The sequence below is a fragment of the Oppia nitens genome, unplaced genomic scaffold, assembly GCF_028296485.1.
Source record: "Oppia nitens isolate AA-2021 unplaced genomic scaffold, nextdenovo-longstitch-racon4-pilon3 scaffold3_pilon_pilon_pilon, whole genome shotgun sequence".
NCBI lineage: Eukaryota > Metazoa > Arthropoda > Arachnida > Sarcoptiformes > Oppiidae > Oppia > Oppia nitens.
Window position 1 is genome coordinate 4,871,386 of NW_026533221.1, and position 24,525 is coordinate 4,895,910.

The window sequence follows — 24,525 nt, forward strand, 5'->3', positions numbered from 1 at the left end:
ATTTTTTTAAAAAGGTAAATATAATATTTATGTATTTTTTTGTTGATCATTTGCCAATTTGCATTTTGTATACAATTACCGATTGTACTATAGATACGATTAACCAAATGTTAATAAAAGCTATTTAACATTCATAAAGTATACTATACTATAATTACAATAAACAAATGTAAGCAGATAATTTTAACAAAAATAAATTCATTAACTCTATATATTTTAAGATAATAAAAAAACTTTATGACAAAATGTAAATTTATTTTATTAGTTTGAAAAAATAAAATATTAACTATAGTATAAATAATTTTGTGTTAATCATAATTTAAACTTTTATAAACATCCATTCATTGGTTTATTGTAAAACTATTTATATAAAAAATAAGCCACAAATGTGATATCAATTAAATGTTTTATGATAAAGAGTGTACACAAAGCTGCCAAATGGATAATGATTTCACAGTTAGATATTATCGATTAAAAGAAAATAAATAAATTTGATATAAATATATATTTAATGTCAAAAACTTTTATTAAAAGTGAAAAATTCTTTTATCGATTTTATTGATCCTCTCCTCTCTATAACTATAAAAATAGCTTTCATTATTGGTTTTGAGTACTGTTTGTATCATAAACTATAAACACAAGAAAATCCGTGTCAAGAATATATTATATTGAAAAATCAGTTTATATAATAAGTAATAATTTATTGAGACATACATTATTGCATTTAATTAACTGTTTTCACTACTTCAATGACCAATGATTTAGACTAAAGTACAGTATATCTACACATTGTTTTGCTTCAAGTACTCGTATATATCACTGACAAATAACATATAAATAACAATAATGACCAAGATCGTCTAATAAAATTAACTAGTACAAAACATTATAAATATTATTTTATCACAATTTATCCAAATTAATTATTATTACTACTATTTAAAACACTTATTTTATTAACATCTTTAACTATGTTTATACAAAAATTGGTAAAAACATCACAATCATTATAAGTAGTAAAAAGTGTTAATAATAAAACAAAATATGTTTGATTGTGTAAAGTGTGATGTTGTGATATGTAAAATAAATAAATCACTATTTGTAGTATTTTTTATAGTTGCACACTGGTCAATTTGACATGACTTAACATAAACTTGTAAATAGCATAGACTTTACACTTTGATGCCATCCCTGTGCTATCAATCCGTGTTTAACAAAATACAGTCAATAAACATTGTTTTAGTCATTGATTCAGTACTGAGACCGACTCCTCATTAATCATTTCTTTCATATAATAAAATAATTTTATGGATTTCTACACTATTTCTTGATTAATAGATGTTTAATCCTTATGTGCTATAATTTATTCTCGTTATGAAACAAAAAAAAAAGTTAATAATAATTAATATTATGTTTGCTATAATATATACTTTATTTAATCTATTCTATCAATGTTTATAGGATTTATTGCTTTAAATTAGATGCAATGTAAAAATATAATCTAGGACATTTAATATTAGAATTTTTGATCTAAAACATTTTATAAAAACAATTTATAATTTTAATGGTTAAATAAAAGGCGTTAAATTTAGATAATCCATTAAATCAGTTAACCATAAAAGCATTCAATAATGTCATGAAAATTCAATGAAATTTCAATTATATATTTTGGTACACAAGACGAAACATATTAAGCAAATAAAAGTCAACATACAGTGCAAAAGTGATGGCCATTTAGATAGGGATTCATTGAATACAAGTCAACAAATAATAGATAACTTGTCTTAAGAAATGACCTTAACGTCCGTCACAACTGTATTACAGAATCCCATTCAATAAGAAAAACATTTTTATCAAATGATATATTTTTTGTCAAAACAATAGCCAAAAACAAAAATCCTAAACATAAATGACAGCAAAGTTCTTAGAGTTTTTATATATTATATTTAGAAATTTATATATATATTGTTTTATTTGTTTAGACCTTAGCATTTAATATACAGTAACTTAAAGTATAGACGTTATATTATATTCAATATAATGAAATGCCATAATATTAAACTCTAATATAGGATATATCTATCTATAAGTTAAATGTAACACAACTTATATTAAAAATATATAAGAAATGATTTATTTACTTTATTTTATTAGATTTTGACACACTTTATATGGTAAACTTATTATCAATTAAATTTTATTTATTGCTATTATGTGCTGTAGATATATCTTATATTCGATATTATAATATTTTATTTATGGTATTATTATATATTAAAAATATTGAATAAATTCAATTGAATACCATTTTCAATGCATATGATTGAGGTGTCTATACTACAGTATAGCCTCTATAGACATAATAGAAATATAATAAATATGTCTGTTATACGTATATATATATATTGAATATATATGATTATAGTGAAAGAATGTTGAAAATAGATGATTAGTGTTATTTGATAAGCACTGGAAAACAGAATTTAATAATAAACTCGTCTCAAACCCATCTATTGATTGGTTTGTACTCTAAGCGGACCAACAATACACTACTACTACTACCAGTGAATTGTGTTTCTCTATTTGATACTAATGTTAATCTCAATCATCAATTTGGTAGCCAATAATCAATTGCATTCATTTATTAATTAATATTAAGAGAAAGTTGTGTTATATACTGTATTATATAAATTATATATATTTCTATATTGATGTTACAATTGAACACAAAAATGATTATATCGATACCCACAATAACTACATTAATGACCCACAATTGTAAGCAAAACTGTTTATGATATGACAACTGATGTCATAGTGAACGGTATGTCCCAAATAATTAAGATCCATGTGTTTGATCCTCATTTGTAGCGCCATTTTAAGCAATTCTGTGACAATAAGCAGTTTTATGTTAAATTATTTCGTTATTATCTATGTTTGAGATCCGACTCAAGATTTATCTCTTCATTTGTTAGCATCGATTGCTTTTGGAGTCAAGTATTACTATTTGCAGTGAATTCATGTCCTCCATATGCAGTCTGTATTGTAGACCAATTGTATGATAACTATTATAGTGTAGCCGTATATAAATAAAAGCGTTTGGTTTATATTGTATTAACAATAAGATATAATAACAATATATTGTTGTTGTTGTGAATCAAAATAAAGTTTGAATGAATGAAAATTACTTGTGAGCCGTCTTTGTCCGACACTATTAGCACTGTTGGCTGCGATACACAACATTATAGGCAATGGCATCGGATTTACTAGAATTATGATAGCATTACATGACTTGCATGTAGTCTATGTATTTGTGGTCAAAATAATTGCTTATTTACAGCCAATCGAGACTTGAAATATGATAAAAATGACTGAAATGTGATTCAAAAACATATCAATTCATTGGCTTTTGTATCGACAAACATATTCTGTGCCATAACTCTAACATCAAATGTTATGAATTATAGACAATATGTGTTTCCCTCAGATATAACTCCACACACAGACTACCATTTCTTGTCTATTATTAAAATACTATATAAACTATACATTACAATACACACACACACACACACACACACACACACACACACACACACACACACACACACACACACACACACACACACACACACAGTATATGATACAATACATACTACTGTTATAGTAATCGATATGTTTTATGTATTCTTGTTTGCAATGTTTCCAGCAATTGGACGGACACTCAATCTCTATGTAATTGAAGCATAAAAAGCACACAAAAACATTAAACATTTATTTCAATTAGTTATATAAAACTAAAAACCTAAAAAATAATGTTTAATTAAAAATTACCTATAATTTAAATATAATACTAAATAAATATTATTATGTCCACAAAATATGATCTAATGCTATTAATGTGTAATGTAACTTTAGTATGCACACTAACAAGTATGAGATATAGTATATGATATAAACGATTATAAGCCTAAACTTAATTTACTTCCCGGTATATAATATATAAAAATATATTAATATATAGCATTGGTCTCCTATTTTGGACTATTATTTAAGTGCTATTTTGTGTGTATAGTGAAAGAAGACATTAATTTTAATATAAAATATAAATCTAAGTTATTTGAAAACATTGTTATATTAGCAAAAATGGGGTTAACTATTGATTACATGAGTTATGATTTCGTTTCAATTACTCTCACAGAATATGTTGTGAACAAACAATATTAGACACAATTCTCGCATTAAACTATATATCGTATTGAATATGCTTTCAAACTCATGGACTCATTCTTTAGATTAACTCTTTAAAGATTTATTAATAACTTTTTTTGATGTATAAAATATAATAAAATCATCACTGAAACCGAGTTTTACAACAACTATAACATAAGTTATTATTAATTTTGAAAAACACATTGTAATTATCGCTTTAAATAAATTGTTGTAAATTCGTGTCGTTTTTATCAGCTTTGGGTTTATTTTTATCAATAAAAATTCTCTAAAGAATATTCTTCTTATATATTCTCTAAACTTTAGATTAATAACATAAAGCATAATATAATTACAGCAAATATATAAAAATATTACTTAATATATTACCAAAACAAATAAATGTTAGTGTATATTATACAGTATCACATTTCATTAATCAATTTGAGAGAACAAATAAACATTAATTTGTTAAGCAATAAGTTATATATATATATCATACATAACTTAATCATTTATATATGTAATAATTAAAATATCAATTAAATTGAATCAATTATAATTAAATATTTGATTATTGTTTTAAATTTAAATATTATTTTAACCATTTTGAATGATTAAAGGAAATCACAGCTGAATTTGACATGAGATGAGCTTTGATATCAAAACACTCCCCAAACTAATAGAGTTGTAAATCAAATGCAAACAATAAGTTTCACACAATATCTCTACAATACTACTAATACTGTAATATATGACTTCTGCTGTTTCAATGTTTGACACTTTGAACTGACATTTCAAGAAAGGCATCAATTAATAGAAAAAATCGTTGAATATATAGTAGTAGTTGTAATAACATTTGTAAGAATAACAGAAGCTATTAATTAGACTCAAAATACTGTAATTGTTTAATAAAATTAATGCAATGTTTGACATACAAGTTGTATATTAAATGTAAAATTGATAAAATTCGTTATTACTTCAAATTATCATATCTCACAGTATATTGTTTCATATATTTGTTATAATATCTATAATAATTTATATACTCATCGATGATAGAAAGTATATATATATATATTTATATACACAAATTAATAATTTTTTAATCTATTTGCTTAACTAAAACTACTAATAATTGTGTTTTAAATTATTTAATTTATATTAAATTTATTTAAAATCGACTTTTATAATTTAACAACTATTTAATATCATAATTATAATACTGTATTTATAAAAAAATATCAAAATTATAGAGCATTATTATCATACAAATATTCTGTACTTTATAGAAATATTTTAATTAAAAATTTATATACAAAAAAATATATTAATAACTATAACATACTGTACAATATACTATTAAATACTCAACATTACTACAGTATTAGCTTAAGTATAAATTTGCAAATAAATTGATAATTTTTTATCATAAATTGTGGATTATTTATTTTTTGATAAAATTATTACTTAATTATTACTTAATTTAAAAATAACAATTTCAATTATAGCAATAAATAATATATAAAATTTAGTTAAAAATAAATATAATTTTTTCTTATCTTGTCATTAGTTTACTCGTAAATTTGCATTTAGTTAAAAATACTGTAATATACACTATATTTATACATATTGTATATAAGTATTAAAGGCACTGAATATATTGAATATAAAATAGCAAATGTGTCTTAAAAAATAAAATGTTATATTTTATATATTTTTTCAAAAACGCATTATGTATTTGAATATCGCATTTAAACACTGAAGACATAACTGAGAAGTCATTGAAAGAATAAAAGAGTGTAAAGAAAGGCCTTTAATCTATTGGTCTTAAAATAGGTCATCACATCTCTCTTCACTCGTTTAACTTTCACTTTTTAAATGAATTAAAAATATATCAAAATTTTTTTTATTTATATGCAATTCATATAAACATAAATTTTGCGATAAATGAGATAAAATGATTTAAATGTTTGAAACGTCATATAAAAAATGTTGTTATATGTGCCCACAACTAAAGTATATATTAGTCAAGTTAATTGCTAAACATTATATGCCATAAATGTAATATTATTTGTTAGGAAATATATAAATAGTGATTATCTCTATATTATGTGTCCTAACAATAAACTTTGTAATTATCAAAACGACTCCAAGTATTACTCATTGTCTGCATTTGTGCACAAATTAAAAGCCGTTGACAGAGGAGTACATCCCCTAAACTTTTATGCTATCATTAATTAATTTTTGTGCCTAAACTCAAAGTTTTCCAATAACCCAACGATTCCTTGAGCCCAACATATAAAAGCTTATCATTTTTATTTATGCCATAATTTTATAAATGTATTATATTATTATATACTATTATTTAATTAAATTCAATGATGAGAGTGAAACAACCGTAAATGCTTTGCGCATATTATATGAATTTATATTGAATTTTACATTTAAGTTTAATATTTGTATTTTTTTTATCTATTGCATGAAAAATATAACAATTTTATTTAAAATCAATAAAACTATTTTTCTCTTTTTAAGAATGAATTCAGAATTTTAAGTTATACTATAAGACAATATTAAAACAAAATATTCTGTATAGTACTTAGTGTGTGTGTGTGTTGTTTAATATACACCTCAATGTTTTTAATAGCATACCACAAGCACGGATGGGAAGGAAGTGTTAAACACGGCATACTTTAGTAAACTATCATTAATACTATTATCCATATCAATGATGGCCACCGGGGCTCTTGAACTGCTGGTTATGACTTTTTTATGGGGGAAGTGGTCTGACATTTATGATCAACATAAACGTGATGCTTATATAAATTTATTATAAAATAAGTAAAAAAGAAAATGCATTACATTTTTAAAGAAATTCATTAAAGTTTTAGTTTTTGTATTTTTTCATAAATTTTAGACAATGTTTTGGATCAAGAGTTGAAATTTCCTGATAGGAAATGGCTTTATATTGTGGTTAAAGAATATAAATCCCATCCGAATATAAACGACTTCTTATATGTTTGATATTTAAGTGTCTTTTCTTTACCAATGAGTTTATATGACTTTCAAACAATTAAATTCAATAAATCATAAAATTCTCAATTATTATAAGTTTTCAAAAATGTAATCAATTATATGTGAACCAAACATTGTTGAATAGATAAGTGTAATTTTTTATTACATTTTGCCTAAATTATTTATTGTTACTAATATATAATAGTAAGTATTATTCAATTATATAATATTTACTATATCATTATACCAGTATATTTATATTGTATTTTTTACTATTCATAAGTTTTAAAAATTTAAAAAATAATATAGATATAGATAAATAAAATAGTAATAAATATATGGCACTTTAGAATGTATTTTAATTAAAACTTAAATTATTGTTGACTTTTTGTGTTGGATCTGTTATGGTGACACTGATACAATCAATTACAGTTAGCCAATTGAATAACAATAAACTTCAAAAATACTTTTAAATATATCATATTTGCAATGTGCATGCTAAATTATTAATACAAAATATCAATTTCATATAATTAAATATTAGGCCACTTATCCAATAATTGTCAGTATATATAGTATATATTATATACATTACATGTTCAGTAATACATTGATGCAATAAAAAAAACTTATTTTTGAAATAAATTACTTGAAATCTTAGAGTTTAATATTATTTTTACAAATTAAATAATATTTGTTTGTAATAATTAGTAAGCAGTGATAACAATTAATTTGAATTATGATTATATGATTATATTTATAAGCATTTGAATGCAATGATTACATATTAATAAGTACTGTATAGTTATAATTGCCATCTATTGGCGACACTGTTTGTGATGCAATGCCATCAATGCATTGACTGTATAATGAATGAGTGTATTATAGACCCCATGGGTTGCAATACATGCCATATAATCACATAAAAGCAATGTTTTGTTGTGTTTAATGGTTTTAATTAAATTTAATTTATTTAAACATATTATTAGTTACAAGACTTTAGCCAAGACTTCATTCAAAGACATTCATTTAAATCACAATTCATTTACTTATTACAAGACACACAAAGTATGCAATCAATTGTTTGGTTGTTATAATTGATGACAATATTGATTATCGCAGAGACCAAGACTGACGACAATGAGTGGAGACAATACTTCGGTTGACACCATCAGTGAGTCACTAAAAGATGTCAACCTTAAAGAGCTGTCGCCTCAGCCCGACTTCATCGATAAACGCATCCAATTGTGGGATAAATACAAACAGAGGTATCTGAAAGAGTTGTCGGAAAAAACCAATGAGAAGATCAAAGTAACTGTTAAAGACAAGAATGGAGACATCAAAGAGGTTGAGATTTTGAATATAAAGGAGAAGAGTGGAGAAGTGAGACAAGAAAATGTGTTGAGTTGGAAGACTTCGCCCATAGATGTGGCTAAACAGGTCGGACCAAAGTCATGGACAGATAGTCTTGTTATCGCTAAAGTTAATGGTGTTCTTTGGGATTTGGAGAGACCTCTTGAATCCAACTCTAATATTGAGTTATTAACTTTCAATGACGATGAAGGTATACCATTAGTATTTTAGTTTTTTAATTATTACAAAATTAATGAATTGATGAATCAGGTCGTCAAGTGTTTTGGCACTCTTCAGCACATATGTTAGGAGAAGCTGTTGAACGACTTTATGGATGTCATCTTTGTTATGGACCTCCTATAGAAAATGGCTATTATTACGATGCCTTTATGTGTGGCACCGGAGCCGCCGAGTCTGAGGCTAATGATTTGAATGCCATTTCTATGTCTCATTTCAATACTATTGAAAGTGTAATGAAAACTATAACTAATGAGAGTCAACCTTTTGAAAGACTTGAATTAACCAAAGATGAATTGATTGAAATGTTTTCATATAATAAATTCAAAGTTCGCATTTTGAAAGATAAGATTAAAGAGGAGAGAACTACTGTCTACCGGTGCGGTACTCTCATTGATCTTTGTCGTGGACCACATGTTAGACATACTGGAAATGTTAAAGCCTTTAAAGTGACTAAAGTATGAATTGATTTAATTTTAATAACAATTACTAAAGTAATATTAACGGTAATTAATATTTCTTAACTAATAGTCTTCGTCAGCTTATTGGGAGGGAAAGGCTGAAGCAGAGTCACTACAGAGAGTGTATGGCATCTCATTTCCTGACCAAAAACAGTTGAAAGAATGGCAGAAATTTCAAGAAGAGGCTGCTAAACGTGATCACCGAAAATTAGGTCGTGAACAGGGATTATATTTTTTCCACGAATTGAGTCCCGGTTCATGTTTTTTCACTCCAAAAGGAGCTCATATTTATAACACTTTATTGGATTTAATTCGAGTATTTATTCACTAATTTAATATAATTCTTCAATAAATTATTCAAATGTTTTATTTAACCAAAATATAGAGCGAATATCGAAAGAGAGGCTTTCAAGAAGTAATTTCTCCAAATGTCTATAACTTTAAGTTATGGCATATCTCTGGACACGGAGACCATTATGCAGACAATATGTTTCTCTTTGATGTTGACAAAGAAAAATTTGGTTTAAAGCCGATGAACTGTCCGGGACATTGTCTTATATTTGACTCGGAAGTTAGGTCGTGGAGAGAACTGCCTCTGCGTTTGGCCGACTTTGGGGTTTTGCATCGAAATGAATTATCGGGAGCATTGAGTGGACTGACTCGAGTGCGCCGTTTCCAACAGGACGACGCACACATCTTTTGTACCGTTGATCAAGTAATGCAATATATTTGCATTAAATTTATCCATTTATATAATTATTATTTTAAACAGATATCTCAAGAAATCAAAGGTGCCCTCGACTTCTTGAAGTACATCTATTCGATCTTTGGTTTTACCTTTGATTTATGTTTGTCAACTCGTCCCGAATCGTTTTTGGGTGAAATAGAAGTCTGGAATTCGGCTGAAGATGCATTGGCCAAAGCTCTCGATGAGGCCGAACTTAAATGGAAACTAAATCCCGGCGACGGAGCCTTTTATGGACCAAAAATTGATATCACTATCAATGATGCCCTAAGAAGACCATTCCAATGCGCAACTATTCAATTGGATTTCCAGTTACCATTGCGTTTCAATTTGAATTACAATGCAGAAGATGGCATCAAAAAGAAACCCGTGATTATTCACAGAGCTATTCTCGGATCAATTGAACGATTCATTGCGATAATCACTGAGAATTTTGCAGGAAAATGGTATTATCAATAAATGGGATGAATTGTTCATATCTTATAAATTTGTTATCATTTATAGGCCATTTTGGATATCTCCCCGTCAGGCGATTGTATTACCAATCGGCTCGTCTCACAATGAATACGCTGAAACAGTACGAAAGCAATTATTTAGTGCCGGCTTTCAAGTGGACAGTGAGTTAGATCCCGGACAGACCATCAATAAAAAAGTTAGAAATGCACAGTTGGCTCAATACAACTTTATTTTGGTTGTCGGCGATAAAGAAATGGGTAATAATAGTGTTAATGTCAGAACCAGAGATAACAAACAACACGGAGAGTGTTCATTGGATCAGCTGATTGTCAAATTCAATAAATTTAAAGAATCGAAAATCTTGAACTCAGAAGAAGTATTTAATCAATAGACAGTTTGAGTTATTTTAATAAAATTTTTAATTTATATCTTTATTTACTTTTTCTTTTATTATAAAATTGATTGATTGAAGCGTTGAGTTCAATAGTTAAATGATTTATTAATTGTTGTTGTTTTTGATTACTTTTTTTATTTACGTTAATAGCAGTTATATTAAAAGTTGGCAGTTCTTCATTTAAATCAATTGTAAAATCCATTAATGAAAACATTTTCATACAATATATAGCTTTTCTGGCATCGCTTATAGATAATGTTAAATTAGTGTCACTTCGTGGCAACAATCCTTTTATCTCATTTTTAATGATATCTTTAAGTAAACTCAAGAAAGAGTCGCTTATATCATGAGAAGTACTACTTTGAAAGCTGAGATCAATCTCAATCGGTGGTAACTTATGACTTACGGTAAATGACCGAAGATCGCAGTGATAATTATCGGTCGACCACTTGATTACAAGTGGCTCTTTATGTACCATTAGTGTTGAATTTCGATCATTTTTATTCATTAATGAAACCAATTTATAACAAATCTCTAAAACATTTGGATCTAAATTTGATTTATTACTGATTTTGCTTTTAATAGTTTGCATCAATTGATTGAACAATGAATTATCACAAAAGTCCATCAAATATGATAACAACTTGAGTGCATCGCCACTGATATGAGAGTCGATATGAGTGAGACCACAGTTGATGTAAGTGAGGATAATTGGCATCAGTGGTGATATACTCTGTTTCTCGCCATTTGTTTTAGTATTTAATAATGAAATACAATGTTTAAGACATTTGATGCACTCGTTTCTGACTCTTTGGTCGCAATCATTCATGTATTTACAGACAACGTTAACAACTTCTCCACATTTGGTATTAATGTTTGTCGAGTTAATCCAATTATTAAGACTACTTAAACACATTATCTTTATTTGACTATTAATGCCATAACTGTTAGTCAATGTCTTAATTGGATCTTTAGTTCTCGACTCCATCTCTTTGATGATAATCTTCTTGGACTTGAACTCAGTTTTCGTATCATTCTGTGGTCCCAATAATCTTCGTCCGACTTTTAATTTTTTCTTCTGGAAGTCTTTCTCTTTATTTTTTTTCTTAGCCATTATTAGGACTAATAATTAATTGATTGATCACTTAATTGACGACAATATCTAAATCACATTTAATATTAAAATTCAAAAGCATTTAAAGCCAACACACGTGTGACCAACAAATTGTCCACAAATCACGTCAAACCATAACTACATTTAATTATTAAATAAATCATTAATTAATTGATTAGTCACTTGAAAACTGTTAATAATTGTTGTTAACAAATAAATTAAATCTAAATTTACCATGGTAAGTTCAAAATGTAATTATCTATAATTAATTTTATTTATTAATTTGTAAACTTTATAATAACGTAATATATGAACGAAATAGTTTTAAGCGGTATTTAATATTTAATAAATGATTTTATTGTCATTTAAGTCAATCATTTAAACAGTGATTAAAAGTAATAAAAATTATGTCAAAATTAATGTAAATTTATATGAATATTGAAGACAATTGAAGACAATTAAAGACAATTAAAGTGACAAAATTGGTTCATCTGTTGTGACCCGACATCACAGGTAAGCACTTGTTATTTGGTTTGTAATGTCAGTCATTTGAATGTTAATGTAATGAATGGCAAACACTTTCATCATTTGTAAGCAAACTGTTTGACAAACATTTGAGTCAAACATTAATTTAATGACAAAACATATGATTTGTTGAATGAGTTGGCAATCAATACATTGACACCAAATATGTGCGAAAGTCAGACAAATATAAGCATTGATTACATACTTAGTGTAGTCAACGATCGCAACCTATTGTTGACGAGTTTATCACATTTACTGTCTTCACAAGTGATGACAATTAATGACCAATTGGTGACCACTTTGATTGACTTATATTGCAATCATAGTGATCAATATGTGAGGCATATTAGTGGTAAACTAGTTGTAAAATATGTGAAGAGTAAGCAAAATTTATCGGTGATATCAACTGTCGATTGTTGGCATTGTTTGCCACAGAAATGCAAATTGTTGACAATGTTGACCACCGATGTCGACATCAAAAGCAGTAGTCAATGCTATTTGGGATTTGAATTGACTATAACTCATATATTAAATGTATTAACAAGTGATGGGATGACTTGTGAAGATCACTGTCAATGTTATGTCCCGAAATCTATTGACCAATTGTTGACCGCAATAAGTGACGACCACTTGAATATCATTTTATCAAATTTGATAAAACTTGTGACAAATGATCAAAAGAGGTGTTTTGTTAACCAATTACTTAAGTTACTGATAGCTGTGTCTAAAGACAAGTCCAACAACTCCTTGATTATACAAACTATCGGTGACTGGATTTTTGCAAACAATTTGTTGAGTGATTATAAGCTCAAAGTCGACAATACTTTATATTCTTTTGGTGGCAAATACTGTCAAACAGATGACAAACAGTTGGACAATGAATATGGATGTGATGTTGTCATCATTCGTCAGCTAACACTTCTTGCATTACTAATACTCAGTTCAGATCATTATCTGAGAACTAATTCAAATGAAATTAACAGAAATGGATGGCAAATATTATCTCAATTTGTTAGAAACTCTTGTAAGGCATTTGACAAAAACGATTGGATTATTAAAGTCTTTATAGAAGATGATGAAGAACTTCTTTGTGGACTCTATTGTTTGATCCGTTTGGGTGATAATCAAATGTCTCATATAGCAATGAGTGACTTTATTGGATCAATTGGTAGTGATAGTAGTGTCCTAATAGACATGTTATGCTCTGAGGAACAAACGGCTACTAATTTATTGAAATTATTATTAATATATCTTAAATTAGATGACATAACAGTGAACATTGAAATGAATGTTAAAAATATTTTGTTACAATTAAGAGATAAAATACAGAGATTGACAACAAAACAGTTGTTCCCATATAATGTCAAACCATTGATAAAATTGATAAATAATAAATTGAAGATTTGAATGTCACCATAAAAATCATGGCTTAAATTTAACGAGTGGTATGTTTTTACTTTGAAAACACTTATCGCAAACCCATTCAGCGTATACTTCTTGTGTGAGCAAAAAGTAAGCCCTATCTGTAAGTCCAGAACAGATCCGATGAAACCAGAAGTTACAGCCGCTCTCACAGAGAATCGCCTGATCGTTGTCGTGGACCTCCTTATGACAGATACCACACGGATATATGGGCGGTGCGTTTGGATTGGCGGGATTGAACACCATTGACTGCTCGGGCGGGTATATCTTTCCCGATATGATTGGCACCGGTTTTGGGCCCATTTGTGGCCCATTTGGAGGCATTGATATGTTGTTATTGTTAATAATCATGTTATTTGGCGATTGATTACTATTTGGTGTGTGTGGCGGTTGCGGTATCATTGGTCCTCCAGTTGGTGGCATACCCTGTGGCGGTTGTGAGGATAACGGTGTGCGCGGAGTGTCATCAAAAGGGTTGGAAGCATAGATGGTGTCACCAAATAGTGCCATTGGTTGTGGTATCATTTCCATCGGTAATGATTTATTGCTATTATTGGTGTTATTGATGGCATTATTGGCATTGTTTTGGTTGTTGTTTATATTGTTTACTCTTCTCTTTTTATTTCCCGTTTTAGTCATAATTTCGTTGTCATTCATATCACTTAAGTTCTTATTCTTCGCGTTTTTCTTTTCGCGCGGCATTTCTGACACACTTTTATTAATAGTATATATATTTACACTAATTATTAATAATATTATTAAAGACTAATCTTTAAGGATATATATCTTAATATGGGTTCAACCAAATGGCTTCACTTTGATAGGGGAGTTACCAATGCTTTCACTCCTTAAGTGAACTTAAGTGAAGCCAACTTTACGTTGATTTACATCCCATTGTTCCCACAGTATATACAGTACTATACAGTACAGTATAGTATATACTACTGTATAGTACTGTATAGTATCGCTAAATATTACATTACATTTGATTCATTTAATCAGTTTTATATTCGCAAAAATTTATAGTAATATAAGAATATTCTCTTAATATTTAAATCAATATATTATATCATAGAATATATTATATATATATTAAATTGTTTTTTAATTTTCAATCATTTTTATATATCTAGTATTTTAAGATAAATAAAACTTCATCACTAAGAATGACTCGTTATATGAATAAAGTTTTACAATGTATTTACCGGTAATCAAATTAATCAAACTTTTATTTAATAAATTAAATAATAAATAAATAGGTTTTTTCACTAAAATATTAGTAAAAATGTCGTTTAAAATTCCAATGTTTTGAATCTTCAATACGGTTTGAACCGAGAGGTCCCCGAATGCCATAGTCATGACCAACGGCTACATCAGCGCAGTTTCGGTAAACTTCTTGAGGTCCACAACCTGTCGCTTGAGTTCCGTTTTCACAAAGACCCCAATTATTTGCTTTTTATATAAAAAGATAATTTGTTTGAAAAAATATTTAAATTGTTTAATACTTTGTTTACCGGATTTCCAGTGCCAGCGAAGAATACATCGTTCGCATGACTTGTTATGAGGCAATCGCACAGATATGCCTACAATTCCTTTTCTGTTTGGGTTTAATACAAATCTATCGGATCCGTCAGCTATTTCTAAATTTTCGAAACAATCTTCGGTTTCTAATTTGATAATAGTTTATAAAAAAGTAATGAAACCATAGAATTGATAACAATATTGCAAACCCTTATCTTCGAAACTGTTTCTCCAACACATATGAAATTGGAAAGTCCCGCCGTGATTGGCCACCAACTCTATTAATATGTCAAATGTAGTGCCGGGAGAGTAGACCCGAGTTGTGATATTTCTAGCAAATATGCCTCCCGTTTCATGTTTTCTTTCTCTATCGTAAGGATCGCCACAAATGCCACACTTTCCTCCGTTGTCGTGCCATTGAGACTATAATATTTAAAGTTAATACATAAGATTTGTTTGTTTGAATTGTTAACTTTGATTACTTTTAAACCGCCACAAAACAATTCATTGTCACTATAATTAGGTGGTGACGGGAATCCCAGTCTCCACATGCAATTCCTGGCCGGAGGTTCCATCATAAGGCCGTGTGAGTCACATAACGATATACTATCATAGATTATAACGACCAGTAAGAGTCCGATATAAGAATACATAGTATGATAACACTTATCTGTATTTAAACACAACGACAACTGATTTCATTTTGTTTGTCTTAAGAAACGTTTGAATTCTTGAGTTTTAAAAAAAAGTTGAAGAATTGTAGGCGTTTTGAATAAAGCAATGAGTGATAGGTTTGAGAAAAGAGAAGTTAGTGTTTAACTAAATAAATAACTGGTTTAACAGCTGTCAAACATCTTTATCAAAATCTCATTGCACTCTATAGTAGTGTAATCATCAAGAAGTTGATGATTGTGTCAATAATCTCAATCACATTTACCTCTGACCCCTCTGACCCCTTCTAACCTCCCATTAATTATTCAATTTATATTCAAGTTTAATAAGTTGTTTACTTTTTTAATCATTAGGTATGAAAACTCGTCAAAAGAATAGACTTAGTACTACACCTAAGTCACCGCTTAAGTCACCAATTAATTCACCCCTTAAGACATCACTTAAAACGCCTTTAAAATCAAATTCTTCGCCAAAGAAAATCAAATCCAAAATTAAGTCTAAAGTCAAGTCTATTAATAACACAAAATCCATTTCTAAAGAAAATAATAAAACAATTAGTGATTCAAATACAGGGAATCTATTGTACGGATATGAAAGTGAATTGAAATATTTGACAAAAATAGTAAACAATACGATAACTACTGGCGAATCCAATTCAGTGCTTATATGCGGAGATCCAGGATCTGGAAAGACTAAACTTGTGGAAACATATTTGCAATCAATCAAATTTAATGACATTTCAATAATCAGATTAAATGGTTTTATTAATTCAAATGATTTGAGTACTATTAGATTGATTGGTCGACATTTTGGCATCAATGCCAACACAATCAGCGATATTATGTCAAGTCTTAAGGAAATATGTAAAGAGAATCCTCTATTTCGTGCATTCATTATATTGGATCGATTTGACATATTTTGCAGAAGAAATCAAACACTTTTATATAATTTGTTTGATTTGCTTCAGAACTCGCAGTCGATTTGTGTCATAGGAATGACCACACGTTTGGATTCAATAGATTTGCTCGAAAAGAGAGTTAAATCCCGACTCAATCAGCGTATTATACATTTGGTGACACCATTTGTTAACTTTGATGACTATATGAAGTATGCATTAAAGGAACTGAAAGGACAAGAGATGAACAATTCATTGCGTGAATCATTGAAAATACAATATTCTCTTAATTATTCAATTCGTGAACTGAAACGAGTTATCTTTGAAGGTTTGGTGACTCATAAAATTGGTGTCGAAACCAGTGATAGAGACGCAAAACTCTTCATATTATCACAAATGTCTATATATGAAGTAAGTGTTCTTCTGATTGCAAACAAATATACGAAAAACCAAAACACGACTCAATTTCACTGTTCAGCAATAATGGACGCCTTAAGACATTTGCCACAAATTAAAATCAATAAAAACTTGTTGTTTAAAATCTTTCATAAGTTAGAAGAAAGCGATTTAATTACCCGACACTCGACTATTAAGAGCTCAGACCTTTTGTTGAGTGAATGGACCAAATTCTCGCTTAACATCGATGACTCTCATCTCAATCAGATCCTCAAATCAAATGTATTCCCACAGTATATGAGAAAAATTTAATCACTCATTCATCTGTTACTTAAACCAATTAATCGACTACAAGATTATTATAAATTTATTAATATTTCTAAAAGTCATAATTTTAAGATTTCATTTAATTATCAATAATTGTTAACAAAATATAATATTGATTCAAATAAAATGATTTGATTTGATTATAATATTGTTATTATTAAAAACTTATTAAATTTGTATATTTTATGATAAATATTATAATTTTAGACATCAGTACAGCTATTGAATGGCAAAAAACTTTTGAATGAAATCTCGTTTTGAATGAAAGCGCTGTTTAGATGACTCTCACTCTTAACGCATGTTATTGTTTACGTCACACGTGTTGTCAATATTGACGACAAACAGTTGACAACAATTTCAATGACTTAAACAACATTTGAATCAATCAATTGATTATAAAAACATTTAGTTATGTATTAGTAGACAATGGATACGATTTGAGTGATAGACAGTGATTGACCACAACTCGTGATGACTGTCTTTCATATGACTCATTTTCATCAACAAAATACATCACAACTTAACGTTGAGATTACCGATGAGCTCAAGTATGCCGAAGATGTGGTCATCTATTTATCCAAATTGTTTTTCATTAATCCCATTGCAAGACATTTGTTTGGTTTGTATCACATGAATAACAAGATATGGATGGCCAACAACCAAGTGATGACACTCTGGAAGGAGACAAATGTCTTAGAGTTTAGACTCAGATTTAGACCAAATATCAATACTCTTAAAGTAAGTCAATCATCAATCAAATGGTTTTGCAATTAAGTCTTATATTTTATTTCTTTCAAGTATTAGTTATATAAATGTTTGTTAGTTATAAAAATATCATATCTATGATAAAAATTTTAATAATTAATGATTAATTTTTTATATTATAATTAATAACTTAACTTAAATTAATTATCACATAAACTTTATATTTAAAGTTAATAAAATGTTTAATAATAATAATTTTTAAATGTTTATATCAAATAAATTTTAATTTATTAATAAATTGATTCAAACTATATATTGTTTAATAACTTATATTAATAGAAAACTTTATAATCATGTGATGTGATAATAAAATAATACAATTATCTTGAAATAAGTCAATACTTTAATAATACAATAGAAATAATTAACAAAATAACGTTAAATTGAGATAAAGTTTGAAGTATTTATCGATTATTTAATAAACAATAGCCTCTATTTTTTATATTTAATATTGTCTATACCTGTAGTGTATAATTATTTAGTCTGTACTGAATTTTTTATAAATTTATTTATTCACAATAATGGCAATTATAATGATAGAGATAACTAATTTGTCTGACAGATAATATCAGTGATTACAGTGAAATATTGAGGGAGTGGTGAATGATATGGGATTATTGAACACATTTGAATCATTATATCTAAAAAAAGTAATTTATGTAATAATAGAGTAATTGAATATTACTGAACTAATTATGACGATATGTCAGGTTTTAGCTAAAATTTAATAATTATAAACAATTGAATGTGTTTTTTCATTTGAATATAACTATAAAATTATTAATATGTATAATGAATTTCCAAGAAAAAAATGTCATTAATTTCAGGGACACTAACTTTTTTGTTTAGTAAATATATTATTTTATATTACAGTATTTATTGTATTTGAAATTGCATTTGAGATTAATAATTTATAAAATTGATTTTTATGTTTCAAATGTCGCTTAAATTATTGATTGTATTTTATAGCATATGTTAATCTCTATTATTATTGTTACATTTCCTATTAGTAATAATATTGTTATTAAATCGGTTAATATTTTTTATATGAAATATTTATTTAATATTTACATAAGAGAACGGATATTCAATTGCTTTTTAATTTACAGTAAATTTAAAATTATTTTTTTACGATTACATTATATATTCTATATATTATTAGTTATATCTTTTAAGTTAAATTAGTGTTATAAGACTAACTTATATAAACAATATTATTATAGTTAAATAATTTATTTAGACCTATATATAAATTTATATATACACACACAGTATGATATATAATTCATGAATTTTATATCTTTATTCATCATTCATTTATTTTATATAAATTTTGTCAGTTTATATTAATAAATTATTTGCTGGTTTTTATTTGTAATATAGTTTAATTTGGGACAATCTGTTGATTACAACACTTTTAATTATTATTTTAATCAAATAAGACATGATTTTATAAGTGGTAAATTTGAATACATCAATGATAATATCGGAAAAATATATGGTTTAGCGGTCACTGATATGGTTAGGGAGGCTCTCAATACTGATATAATAAATGCGGATAAAATAATCGATGATTTCGCCAACTTTTTACCTCAAAACTGCAAAAAGCCTAAACTGTTTTTGTCTACACCTAAGGATAAGATTAAGGCATCATTTTATAGGGCACTCAATTCAAGTCAACAACAAACTGATCAAATAGTTTACATACAAAAACTTTTTATTGAAGATTTTATCACAAGTTTATGTCCAAACTATGGCATCGAAACTTATAATGTAATGTTTGACAATCGATACAATACTTCACGACATCACTTGATTGAGGTTAAGGTTCAATACATTCACTTTTACGATAATGAACAACAAAATGGTATCTTTTGTAAGCCAGTCAATGACACCAAAGACGAGTGGACCAAATGCTGCTCCATATCAGACATTGGATTTATATCTTTGGATAATAAGACTAAAACAGTTGAGATATCGCGAACAAGTGGTGTTCCCTATAGTTTCACATTCAAACACGATCTCGACATGAAATCATTTGTTTCATTACTCGACGGCTATTATAGACTTTCCGTCAAATGGTCTTTCAATATCTGCAAAGATGTGTCGTCGCCATCATTAGCAAGACTGAGGAAAAACAAAACGCACGGTCCGGTCGACTATGAATTTGCATTAAATAAATTGAAAGAGAAGTCCAACGATATGACCGGCGCTTATATACTTAGAGAAAGCCTAACAAAATATGATGAATACAAAATGGATGTATTTATTAGACATGAATTGTTTGAAACATTTAAGTTAAAAGTGACCGGAAGTCAGATAGTTATTGAAGTACCAAATAAAAGACACTTCGAGTCATTTGCAGATTTCATAAAAAGTTTTTCATTTATGTATTACGACGGAAATGAGATCAGTCTAACACAATGTATAACTCCGAGTGAACACGACTTACCGCTAAATTTGTTGTTATGTCGACACAATAATAAGGAGAGCACTTCACAACAAGAGGCCGACCGATTGGGACCGCCTGTCATTGCCAGTCATTTATTAAAATTATCAAATACTACACTAACCAATAACTCCCGATATGGCGTCCGATTAGCAAATTTTATGAATAAACAATTTATTGTCAAAGAAGTTAAAAGTGTTGAATTAACTCAAGAATTTCTCAAAACTGTGTCTCAATGGTCACACTTACGCAATGATTCAGTAGTCACTTGTAAAGGCATTACATTATGTTCACCTCTTGCTATACTCTTAGAGTATATACCTATTGGACCTTTGGATGCATTTTTAATGGCAAATAAACAAAATTTAAAATTAGTTGATTTGGTTGAAAGCATATCATACTTATCCCGAGCCCTTTGGTATCTTTTTGAGAATAATGTAGTTCACGGACACATCCGATGTCACAATCTATTAGTACACGAATATTCATCAAATTGTCTTAAAGTAAAACTAAGTGATCCTATCAGTGATAATGACATTAATATGGAGAGGGTATGGCTTCCACCTGAATATCTAACAAACAATGAATGGACTTATTCTTTCAGACATTTAACTCATTCGGTAGATGTCTGGGCTTTTGGTACAACTGTTTGGCAGATATTTAGTTACGGAGTGAAACCAAATTGTGAGGACGTGTTTGAATTAAGTAAACCAAATGATTGTCCGAATGAGATCTGGACACTGGTTGGCGAGTGCTGGACAATGGACTGTGAATCACGCAAACAACCTCATAGTATATATAGAGATATCAGTCAAATATTATATGAAGTATTTAATTGTCAGCGAAATGACTATTACTCTAAACCTGTGTTTGAAGAGCCAAAGCCATCCAAAAGTAATTTGTTTAAGAATTGGTCTAAATATAAGTCAAATTCAATCTTTGGCTCTAATTTTTCATTATCTTCGAGTTCTATTGTAAGCCAACAGTCATTTTCAACATATCTCACAAACAGTATTAAAGCCAATGAAACTACTATTGGATCTGATAATTGTCTTCTTTACGATCACAATGGTTTTGATGGCGCTAATGGCCAACCAAACGAGCCCTGGCTTATAGAAGCACATCAATTGAAAGTGGGAAAAGTGATCGGAACGGGATGTTATGGGGAAGTCTTAAAAGCAACACTTACTCATTGTGCCGGACTTAAGGAAGAAGTAGTCGCTGTTAAGCGCATTAAATCAGTTGCATCTGATAGTCAACTAAGAGATATGAAACGCGAAATCGAAATAATGAAAAAATTAAGTCATAAAAATATTGTGGAAATTAAAGGATTTGTTGAAGGTTTGTGTTATTTGTATTATATTTGTTGTTATACTGTATTTATTTTAGTCTTATTTTATTACCGTTAATATTATTTATTACAATAGATTTATCAGATCAGCAAACAATGCTAGTCATGGAGTTTGTTGAATTGGGTTCATTAGTGGCTTATTTAAGACATAATCGTTATAATAAATCAATTATACCTCTCGTAAAGTTTGCAATGGATATAACCTTAGGTATGGAGTACTTGGAGAGCAAGTCTATAGTTCACCGGGATTTGGCCGCTCGTAATATATTAGTGGCCGATGAAGACTACGTCAAAATATCTGACTTTGGTTTGGCTCAGTTTATTGACTCTAATAATCAATATTATCAATTCAAAACTAGTAGAGAACTACCTCTCAGATGGTATTATCTTATCAGTTATATTACTATTAATATTATATTTATTGTTCATTTCTATAAATATTATAGGTATGCACCGGAATCACTAAAATACTGTAAATTTTCACATAAATCTGATGTATGTGTTATCCTATCGTTTTCTACAGTGTTTCACAATTTAATTTTAAACAATTACAAAAAACTATTATAATTGCGAACATATTATTTCAAAACCTAACTTATCGGTAATTATGTCAATAGTAAACGTATTAATAGTTTTTGAAATAGTTGGAAATTAAATTGTGAAACACTGTATTAAATATTATATCAATTGTTTTTATATTTAATTTTATTAATCATTTTTAAAAATTATTAATTATCAAAGGTTTGGAGTTTTGGCATTGTTTTATGGGGTCAGTCATTATAAATATTAGAGAAACTATAACAATGTATGACAAATGAAATTCAGTGTTTTTGTATTGCTTGACATACTTTGTTTAGCTTAAGAAATCTCTATAAGTTAAAGAAACAATTTTTAATAAAAACAGCACTTATATTATATCAATGAGTTATCAAATACATAACAAAAATGCATATTTTAATAGATTTTGATAGAGCGCATGTCATATATGATACTAATATTTTATGTCAACTTAAATATTATTTAATAATTTATTAGTAAATATAAATAGTCCGTAAAGTTCTAATGTTTGTCATAAGATAAATGATGTTATATTTTACTCTTAGAGATAAACTTTTTGAGAATCTTTAATTTGAACTCAATATTATATTATTGAAAATATAATAAAATTATATTATATTTAGTATAATAGACGCATAATTATTTTTGTTTTAACTTCTCAATCAATGTCATATACATAACATAGCAATTTGTGATTAGTTATATTGTATCAAATTAGTAAATATTTTATATTTTCAAAATTTTTATAATATAAATTAAATGTTTATTTTTTCTAGTTATTTATATCAATCTATAAGACAACAATTTGTAATACTAAACATTAATACATTTTATATGTCATACTTTGAAATAGTATCTCACATATCACCTAATTTTAGAGTAATTTATATCATGTTTTTATATTATTATTGATTTACAGAAATGTATAGTTTTGGAGACAATCCACAGTTACGATCACATAATGATGATATGATCGGTGATTCAGAGCTGACACAGGCGTTAGAAAAAGGTCTGCGATTATGTCTTCCGGCTGACTGTCCCCTTCAGGTCTACCAAATTATGATGAGTTGTTGGCAAAAGGATTCACATCTGAGACCATCATTTACTCAACTGAAGAATTTAATTAAAGAAATCCCTCAATGAAAATGTGTCACATATTTAGTCATTAATGAATTGATAGCGACCTATATTTAGGCAATAATTTTGTTGAGTAAAACCAATAATTAAATTAAAAATATGCAAAACGTGAACTTAAAACACTAGACTATCGGACCATTGAATATTAAATTTGTTTTTTTGTTGAGATTTATAATATATATATATATATATATTGCACTTTAAAGTGGTTATACATTTTATACAAATTTTAGAAAAATTGAGATTAAATGATGAAACTATAGTATTTATTTAACACAACAATCAATATAATGGGCGGCAATTATAAGTAAATGATGTGTATGTGTGGTGTGTATGCTTTCGAGCGACTCCGTTGTGGTGGTTACGGATCCCGTAGTTACCACCGATCCGTCCCATTCATCATCAAAACATTAAATGACATGAATTAACAATTAGTAAAAAGCAATAGTCAATCACACCATACAATTGGGCCACAAATGACACACAAATAACCCGACACTCAGTTTTATACTCCAAAAGC

The 24,525-nt window shown here is 27.9% G+C and overlaps 5 protein-coding genes across 5 annotated transcripts; 3 read left to right on the forward strand and 2 right to left on the reverse strand.

The window, feature by feature from the left end:
* The first annotated feature begins 8,069 nt into the window (after nucleotides 1–8,069).
* Nucleotides 8,070–10,907, forward strand: LOC128958369 (threonine--tRNA ligase 1, cytoplasmic-like). The gene is made up of 7 exons (XM_054304215.1): nucleotides 8,070–8,295; nucleotides 8,350–8,791; nucleotides 8,851–9,275; nucleotides 9,349–9,594; nucleotides 9,664–9,993; nucleotides 10,051–10,469; nucleotides 10,528–10,907. The coding sequence occupies exons 1-7, from the start codon at nucleotides 8,176–8,178 to the stop codon at nucleotides 10,868–10,870; spliced, it is 2,325 nt and encodes a 774-aa protein (XP_054160190.1). The 5' UTR covers nucleotides 8,070–8,175; the 3' UTR covers nucleotides 10,871–10,907.
* On the reverse strand, nucleotides 10,880–12,098 carry LOC128958381 (uncharacterized). Its single transcript, XM_054304229.1, has one exon. The coding sequence runs from the start codon at nucleotides 11,985–11,987 to the stop codon at nucleotides 10,911–10,913; it is 1,077 nt and encodes a 358-aa protein (XP_054160204.1). The 5' UTR covers nucleotides 11,988–12,098; the 3' UTR covers nucleotides 10,880–10,910.
* Nucleotides 12,099–13,934: 1,836 nt separating this feature from the next.
* Nucleotides 13,935–14,357, reverse strand: LOC128957895 (protein pygopus-like). The gene has a single exon (XM_054303709.1). It carries the CDS (start codon nucleotides 14,355–14,357, stop codon nucleotides 13,935–13,937), a length of 423 nt encoding a protein of 140 aa, XP_054159684.1.
* On the forward strand, nucleotides 14,347–17,730 carry LOC128957896 (origin recognition complex subunit 4-like). Its single transcript, XM_054303710.1, has 2 exons — nucleotides 14,347–14,467; nucleotides 16,481–17,730. The coding sequence occupies exons 1-2, from the start codon at nucleotides 14,422–14,424 to the stop codon at nucleotides 17,728–17,730; spliced, it is 1,296 nt and encodes a 431-aa protein (XP_054159685.1). The 5' UTR covers nucleotides 14,347–14,421.
* A 336-nt stretch (nucleotides 17,731–18,066) lies between these two features.
* LOC128958365 (tyrosine-protein kinase JAK2-like) lies at nucleotides 18,067–24,186 on the forward strand. The gene is made up of 6 exons (XM_054304211.1): nucleotides 18,067–18,483; nucleotides 19,894–22,300; nucleotides 22,387–22,690; nucleotides 22,757–22,805; nucleotides 23,052–23,079; nucleotides 23,788–24,186. The coding sequence occupies exons 1-6, from the start codon at nucleotides 18,217–18,219 to the stop codon at nucleotides 24,009–24,011; spliced, it is 3,279 nt and encodes a 1,092-aa protein (XP_054160186.1). The 5' UTR covers nucleotides 18,067–18,216; the 3' UTR covers nucleotides 24,012–24,186.
* The last annotated feature ends 339 nt before the right edge of the window (nucleotides 24,187–24,525 follow it).